At 38.8% G+C, this 8793-nt stretch overlaps 1 protein-coding gene across 3 annotated transcripts in view; it reads right to left on the reverse strand.

The window, feature by feature from the left end:
- CEP70 (centrosomal protein 70) overlaps positions 1-7597 on the reverse strand; it is a 36924-nt gene extending 29327 nt beyond the window's left edge. For 2 of the 3 annotated variants that reach the window (XM_020986122.2, XM_020986121.2), the window contains exons 1-3: positions 7510-7597; positions 4172-4283; positions 3580-3687 (exon numbers count right to left, since the gene is read on the reverse strand). In XM_020986122.2, the coding sequence (XP_020841781.1) occupies positions 3580-3687; positions 4172-4234 (171 nt within the window). In that variant the 5' untranslated portion in view covers positions 4235-4283; positions 7510-7597. The remainder of the gene's footprint in view (positions 1-3579; positions 3688-4171; positions 4284-7509) is intronic. The other variant, XM_020986123.2, reaches the window with a different exon arrangement.
- Between the last annotated feature and the right edge of the window lie 1196 nt (positions 7598-8793).

The raw sequence follows: 8793 nt of genomic DNA on the forward strand, positions 1-8793 counted from the left end.
ACACACACACACACACCCCTTTCAATTCAATAGGCATTGTAGCTATTAAAAGAACAAAACTAACTTATCAGCTGATTTCCCCAAAGTTAGCACTAGATAAAAATGAAGCCCAAAAGCAAGAATAATCAATTATATGCTATAATAATCTAGAAAAAGGCAGGCAACCTATAGCACAGGTACCACTATATGACATTTTACTTAAAGGCATCAGTCTCCTCATCTGTAAGATGAAAAGATGGATTAAGTATGAAGTACCCTTCAAATTCTAAATTTTATGATTCTATAATGCTATTTATTAGTGGCATTTTGTTATTTCTGTATTCACTATCTCCCTTTCTTTTCTTATTATTTTCTTTGACACTTTTATGTCATATTCTTTTCTACATCTCCTTCCATCTTTCCTTCTTTATTCTGCAGGCCTGGGAGATGAGCCCACAAGCACTACATAGCTTCATCGAGATGATACTCTTCTAATTCAAGAACCAAATTTTGGGGAGCTACAGTTCATGACCACTACAGACTCATTAAATTTAAGGGTCTCTTTCTCTATTGTAATGCTTATTTTGGATGCCCAACAAATAATAATATTAATATAATTCAATTTGATTCAATTCAATAAACATTTATTAAGAACCTACTATGTGCCAAGCTCTACCGATATAAAAAGAGGCAAAAGACTGTCACTGTCCTCAAGGAACTTACAGTGTAATGGGGGAGACAACATGCAAACAAATAGATACAAAATAAGGTATATACACAAGATAAATAGGAAATAATTTAAAAAGGGAAAGAACTAGAATTAAGAGGGGTTAGGGAAGGTTTCCTATAGAAGGTGGGATTCTGGTTGGAACATAAAGGAAGCCATTAAATTTGTGTATTTTAAATGAATGGCCTCCAAGCCAGAGCACAGTGAACATTTCAGGTGTAGGATATCATCTGAGGATGCTTTATCCTCTGCCATACTGAAATGAAGATACAGGTGAGTCCACAATCCAACTTCTGCAGAACTGACCCTCAGAAATTTACTGGACCAGATGCCTGCCTGAAAATGTCTAAGTCCAGCATCCTGGTGCTGAACACTCATACCAATAACACTCACCAGAAAATGCAATAAAACAAGGGTCCAAGTCAACTGGTATTTCTGCAGTGCTATGGTAACAAATTCAAGCCTCCTGTTTCCCTAATCCTTGTGCTTCAGAGTCACGATCTGCTGAGAAAAAATTACCTGCCCCTTCTACCTCTACCCTAACTTTAATCCCTAACTCAATCTTATTCCTTATCCCTTTCCTCCTCTCCACTCTCTTACAATGTGAATGAACAAATGAAAGAAAAGGCCAGGGCATGCTACCCCACCTTCTGACAGAGGTAATGGATTCAGGGTGCAGAAATGCATTCATTTTTTGACATGGCCAGTGAGGGAATTTGTTTTGCATGACTGTGTATGTTTGTTTAAAAAAAAAGGTTTTATTTAGTGGGAAAGAAAATAGATTTTTATTAATTAAAAAATTAAGTTTAAGTAAAAAAAAGAAAAAATGCTCATTCTTTAAAAAAAGAACAACATAACAACCTTGCCAACCTCTCAAGCTACTCTTCTTTACTCTTTCTTTCACTGACACAATCTTAGAAAGTCTTCACATCTTCACTTGTCTTACCACTCATCACTTCTCAATCCTTTGCAATATGACATCTCTCTCTCTCTCTCTCTCTCTCTCTCTCTCTCTCTCTCTCTCTCACACACACACACACACACACACACACACACACACACACCCCCCATTGAAGTCATTTTCTCCAAGTTTAGCAAAGATTCTGTCCATTTCTTTTGAATAAATATCTTTGGCTTCCTACACAAAGTCATTTCTCACTTACACAAGGCATTCCAATATTCTTAGTGCAATTTTAAGCTTTGATAATTTCAGAAGTAACAATATTACAAATTACAATTTTCTCAGTCATTTCCCAAATGATAGGTATCCACTTGTTTCTAGTTCAACCACAAAAAGCCCTGCTACAAGCATATATGAGGCCTTTCTGTCTTTCACCTGATTCCAGTCATGTGATTGTACTAGATCACCAAAGACTTTTTAATTGCAAAATCCAAGGGTCTTCTCCCTGTGCTTATCCTCCTTGATCTCTCTGTAGCTCATGACAGCTGACCATCCCCTCTTCTTTATTTCCTAACTCTTTCTTTGGCTTTTATGATACTGCTCTCTCCTGGTTCTTCTCCTACCTGTCTGACTGTTTCATTTCTGCCTCCTTTGCTGGATCATCATCTAGCTTCTGACTCCTCAGTTCAGGTATCTCCTAGAGCTACCCTGAGTCATCTTCTCTTCTCTCTCTACACTTTCCCCTTGATAATCTCATCTGCTCCTCTGATGGGTTTTATACAAATGACACCTAAATCAACACATCCAGTTTTATAATTCTATCTAAATTCCAGTCCCATATTTTCAACTCACCACTATAGGCACCTCAAATTCAACATGCCCAAAATAGAACTAAAAAAAAAACTTCCTCTAAAATCCATTCCCTCCTCCAAACTTCTGTATTTATGTTGAAAGCACCATTATCTTGCCAATCTCACTCTTCAATCATTCTTGGGTCTTCATTCTCCCTCACTCCCTATATTAAATTGGTTGCCAAGTCTCATTGATTCTGCTTCCCCAAATTTCTAGCATCTGTCTACTCCTATTTCAGGCCATAAGATTATCTGGGATAGCCTCCTAACTGGTCTTCCATCATCTAGTCCAATTTCTCCCACTGAAATTCCTCCTTACACAGCTGCCCAAATAATTCTCTTGAGGTATGTTTCTCACCATGTCACTCTTCTGCTTAATAACTTTCAGTGACTCCTTACTGCTTCCAGAAGTAACGTCAAATGCCTCAGTCTGTAATTTAAGACTACTCACAATCTGGTTCCAGCCTACTTTTCCAGTCTTACTTCATCTCTTGCACTAAGAGTTAGTCTTCAAACTTAATATTTTTATCTATTGCAAAGGTTTCCCATGCCTAGAATTTACTCTTCCTTTCCCATCTCAGAATCCTTATCTTCCCTCAAACCTCAATCCAGGTGCTACCTTCTCTGTGAAGCCTTCCCTAATCTCCCCAGTTGTGTTTCCTCCCCTTCAAATTAACCAATATTATACTTATTTGCTTCAATGACATTACATCTACAGAAAAATGTACTGTCCTTGACGGCAAGAACTATTTTGATTTTGTCATTGTAATCCCAGAGGCTAGCACAGTACCTTGTAAACAATAGGCACTTTATGAATATCTGCTGAATTGTTTCACTGAGAAAAAGATAAGTTTTTAAATAAGAGTTTATATAAGGAAACTACACACAAAAAAACTTCAAAATGATGTAGCCTGAATTCAGGAAAGAGCTAAACAATGGAGGAGTATCCTTTACTCATGCAAATATAGTAAATACAGCCTGGATTCAAGAAAGAGCTAAATAATGGAGGGATATCTCTTATTCATGCAAATATAATAAAAATGTCAATACTTCCCAAACCAACTTACAGATGTTTGAAAGTAAAAAGCTTACAGTTTCCTAAAACAGCTAAAGAAAAATACCTGACTTCCTGTGATAAGTAAGTCTAATAATTCAATTGATGTAGGGGATGTCAGTGGAATGACAGACTCTGTGTGATCTGATGAAGTAGGCAAAAAATCTTGACTGACCTGCATAAGAAAATACCCACACAGAAGTTCAAAGTCAGTTATGTTTTGAAGATCTTCTTATTCTTCCCAGCCAAGAGTAGAATATTTTCTCTTGACTCCACAATCTGCAAGATTAAGTCTATCCTAAATTCTTCTCTTTACATACTATCATAATTTATTCTATTAATTAGGCAAGTCACTTTAACATATGTCTGCTTCCACATCTGTAAAATGGGGATTAATAACAGCACCTATCTCCCTGAATTGTTGTGGGTACAAATGAGATAACATTTGTGAAGTGCTTTGCAAACTTTAAATAGTGCTACATAAATGTTAGTTATTATCTTTAAATAAACCACTAATCTGCCTTCCAAAATATTTTTGTATTTTGCTAAAAAAAAATTAACCCAATAATATACAAATAAATTGCAAAATAATTAAAGCATTCATAAGTAGCCTAGCACACATTGAAAATAGCTTCATAAACTATTAAAAAGAAATATACCTGATTGGAAGTCATATTCCAATCTAATAATTCATTAGCATCCTGGTTCAGATTTGATGCCATTTTCCATACAGCCAAATAGAGAAGTTATCAGTGAAGAACTCCAACAGACCTGTATTGCAGAAAAGTAGGATTTTACCTCTGTTATTCTGGGAGATCACGGTGCACAGTAACAGCAATGTTGTAATGAGAATGAATTGTGAAAAATTCAGCTACTCTGATCAATACAATAATCCAAGACAATTCCAAAGGTCTCATGATGAAAAAATGCTATCCACCTCCAGAGAGAACTAATGAACTTTGAATGCAAACTGAAGTATAATTTTCTCACTTTCTTTATTTTTCTTGCCTTTTAAAAAAAAATACAGCTAATAAGGAAATGTTTTGCATGGTTTCACATGTAGAATTTATATCATATTGTTTGTCTTCTCAGTGGGCAATGGAGGGGATGGAAAGGAAGGACAGAATTTGGAACTCAAAATTCAAAAAGAAAAGAATGTTTAAAATAAATACATAATAAATGTTTTAAAAATAAATTTTCCAACTTTGGTTAGAAGCAGGGAAAAAGAAAGAAATATGCTCCCCATTCCCTTAGGCTTCTCCCTTTCACCCCATAACCATAAGCACACATTGCCACAAGTTTAATTCTCACTTCCATGCCAATAATTCACAACTATCATAAAAATTTTAAATAAAATTAAATATTTTAAATGTTAACTCATTCTATATTGGGATTAACTCCACTTCATGATTAGATATGACTGATTGGTAAACTCCCCACATTACCTTACACACAGCATAAGTTCAATAAATATTTGCTTAACTGACTTTTATGTATAAGGATGTGTTAGTTTCTCAGAAGTTATTTTTGTTGATAACATAATCATACTTATGAATCAATTTGAGATATTTCCAAAAAAAAGGATTTTCTCTTCTATTTAAAGTTTTAGGTGCTAGAAATTTATGGTCACCTTACTATATTCAGGCCATTGTAAAATATTTTTAACCAAAATCCATTCAGTCAATCAACAAACATTTGTTCAGCACAAACTAGGTACCAGATACTGTGCTAGTACTGGAGATATAAGTATGAAGAATCAAACAATTTCTACTCCTAAGGAGCTTACATTCTATCCATAAATATTTACATAAGTATACACAAGGCAGTTAGAGAGGGAAGGAACTAATAGTTGGGGGGGGGGGGAAGTGTATGAGCTACATATTAAAAGAACACTTGACACTTACTACCTGTGTGACCCTGGGCAAGTCACTTAATCCTGATTGCCTTGTCAATAAACTTTCTTGCTTCCTCATCCCCAATTGGAGTATTCTCCACGGCTGGAATGTTGTCTCTCCTCACCTTTGCTTCTTGGAACTCCTTTCAGGGCTCAATTCAAGTACCACCTTCTTCAAGAGGTCTTTCCTTTTCCCCCCAGTTATTAGTGCTCCCAAAAAAATCAGTATGTATTTACTGTAATATATCCTATGTATCCTGTATTTACTTATCTGTGAATGTGTTATAATCTCAGTCAACTTGTAAGGTCCCTGGGGGCAGAAACTATCTCATTTTATTGTTTGTATATTCAGCACATAACACAGTGGTTGGCACACTGAAGATACCTAATAAATGCTTATTTATTCTGCCCACAACGGTACCATATGCACTTTAACTACCTCCCTCAAATAGTTGTTGTGAAAATCAAATGAGAAGACATTTGTAAAAGTGTTTTGTAAACTCTAAAGTGTTAAAAATACATAAATTGTTTATTCTGACCCGAATAAATTGTTCATCATGTACTCTAGTCAGCTGAGGAAGAATCAGGTTTTCACATGGCTTTAAATTTTCAAGAAACAACAGATACTACAATGAGATTTGGACCAAATTTCACAATTTGGCCCGATGTGATATCCAGCAGAATAAAAATTACAATGTCATAACAGTAAACTGTCCACTAATGTCATACTCTGAGGCCTGCCTCATCTCGATGGCAGGTTTGTTGGGCTCTCAAAGGCAAGCTCTCACAGGTCTTACCCAATGTGATTCAATGCACGAGTATATAGCGCCTACTCTGTGTATTCCAGGCCTTCTACTATTTTGCTCTAACTTGTTTCAGACTACTCTTCCTTTCCACCTCCATGCTTTGCTAATGACTGAAATGGGCTGTCTCTCCTCAATCTAATCGCACCTCCAGATTATAGCTCTTCAATTCCTTCAAGATTCAATTCACGTTCTACTTCTGTGCATAAAGCCCTTCCTAACCCTCCTTCCCATAATACAAGTAACAAAAGCACTTGTTCTGTACCTCTGTTTCTCTCACAAATCCAGAATATCACGATTACCTACGTGCTTGTCCTTCCTCACCACCCTCTTATGGAGACTGTGTCCTAGATGTTTTTGTATCTCTCCCACCTAATAAACACTATGCCTCGCAGTCAGCAGAGATTTAACCTTTTTTGTGGATGCAGGAGGCACATGTTTGCGAATATTGACAATGTGGAAATTGGTTTTCTTTGACTATACGTGTTTGTTTTTCTCTTTTGATTGGGGGAGAGTGGATGGAAGTAACTGTAAATCGTAAAAATAAAATGTTGGTGGGGCAACTAGGTGGCACAGTGGATAGAGCACCGGCCCTGGAATCAGGAGGACCTGAGTTCAAATTCGAGCTCAGACACATGACACTAGCTGTGTGACCTTGGGCAAGTTAACCTGATTGCCTCTCAAAAAAATAAAATAAAATAAAATAAAATATTGGTTGAATTACAAGGTAATGAAAATACAAGTAGATGTTGTCAAGCAGGAAAATCTTCTTTGTAAATTTTAAAGCACTCTATAGAGTGTCCCCAAGATAGATAGATAGACAGATATAACTATAGATATAACTGCACTGAGACTTTTGAAACACCCTCTATAAGTGTAGGCTACTGTTATTTCTTATCAATCTGCCGGGCGATGGACTGTACATACACCGTTTGACCTAAAAGCCAGCCTAGCTTGGTAAAGCGAGCACAGCCCCTCAACTGAAGAACAGCCACCAAAAGACACAATTTTTCAGACGCTGTAACGCAAGAAGGGAGCTACGATGTGTAACTCCTGATGGTCGGCGGGCAGATGAGAAATGCCCGGCTCGTCTCCGGCCGGCGCTGCCGGTCCCGCGGACGCAGCGGGGGGTCTCATTGCCTGACACGACGCCGGCGAAGGCGAACGGCGCCCCAGCGTCTGCGCAGCGCCTCCTGGTCGGGACGGGCCTAAACGCCCCTTTCCACGCCGGCCTCCCACCCCCTCCCCGACTCTGAGGCGAGCCCCAGCTCTCTGACTCGCACAGACGCCCTCTTTTTACCTCTTTCGTGGAAAAGAGAGCACGCAGCGATGGAGGGCGGGCCCGCGACCCCGCCTGGCCCCTTACTGCGGACGGTTCAGCGCGCAGCTGCCCCGGAGACGGCGGCGACGCAGCAAGACCCGGGGAATCGATCACAAGCGAATAGATGGGCTCCTGCCGCCTACATCCATCAGTGCGTTCTGGTGCGATTTCTCTTCAAGTCTGGCTGGTCCCTGGACTTCTGCTTTGCTCAGACCGCAGTCTCTAGAGGAGAGATGGTGGGGAGACGGGAGACAGCTGAGTCCCACTGCCTTCTTTCTCTCCTTCCTTCTTCTCCAAAATGATTCATCCCGTCTCCTTTTACACTCACTTCTCCCCAGCGATACCCCCATCCCTTCCGAAATCTTTACCTCGCTTGCATCTTTAGGGACCTCTCCGCGGTTGTCTGGGTTTGGAAGCAGATCTTCAATCTACATCCTGGCTTTGCCTCCTTACTATCTGTGGCACCTTGGGCAAGTCCTTTATCCTTTCTGGATCTCAGTTTCCTCCTGTGTAAAAATGGGGGCGGGGTTTGGAATAGTAACATCTGAGTCTCCTAAATCTTCTCTCTTTGGGAATGGGGGAAGGCTTCTCTTGCTTGCTTGCTACACACAGCAAACAAGAGTGGCCAGAGTTTTCTGTCACTCAAGTAGTTTCAAGACTAAAATGTTAGAAGTCACTGGCACAGAAGCAACAAGTAAAAGCCAGCTATGTGTGTATGTACGTTCAGTCGTTTTCAGCTGTGTCTGACTCTTCGTGACCCCATTTGGGGTTTTCTTGGCAAAGATACTGGAGTGGTTTGCCATTTCCTTCTCCGGCTCATTTTTTACAGATAAAGAATTAGGCCAGCTAGAGTGAAATAATAATAATTCATATTTTAGATCACGTTAGAGTTTACAAATTGCTTTGTATACAACAATCCTCAGATTAAGAAAGTTCAAGTGTTGTCCCCATTTTACAGATGGGGAAATTGAAGCCCAGAGAATTTACGTAATTTTCTTTTCATTGTCATAGAGATTCCACTAATGCTGTGTAGTAAATCAGGACCTGAACTCAGGACTTTTGATACCCACATTCTCTATAAAAGGGAATGAGGAATAAGAGCATTTATGGTATAGTAGACAACAAAGGATTTAGTATTGTGATCCCTCTGTCTTCCCCCACCTTCTCCCAATTTTTGGCACATCCTTGAGGATTATCAAAGATTCAAGAATATTTGCAAGGTCCCTACAGTGAAATGATCATCAGAAAAGGGTATGTATGTTC

Source organism: Phascolarctos cinereus, unplaced genomic scaffold (assembly GCF_003287225.1).
Source record: "Phascolarctos cinereus isolate Bilbo 61053 unplaced genomic scaffold, phaCin_HiC Scaffold_726;HRSCAF=1367, whole genome shotgun sequence".
NCBI lineage: Eukaryota > Metazoa > Chordata > Mammalia > Diprotodontia > Phascolarctidae > Phascolarctos > Phascolarctos cinereus.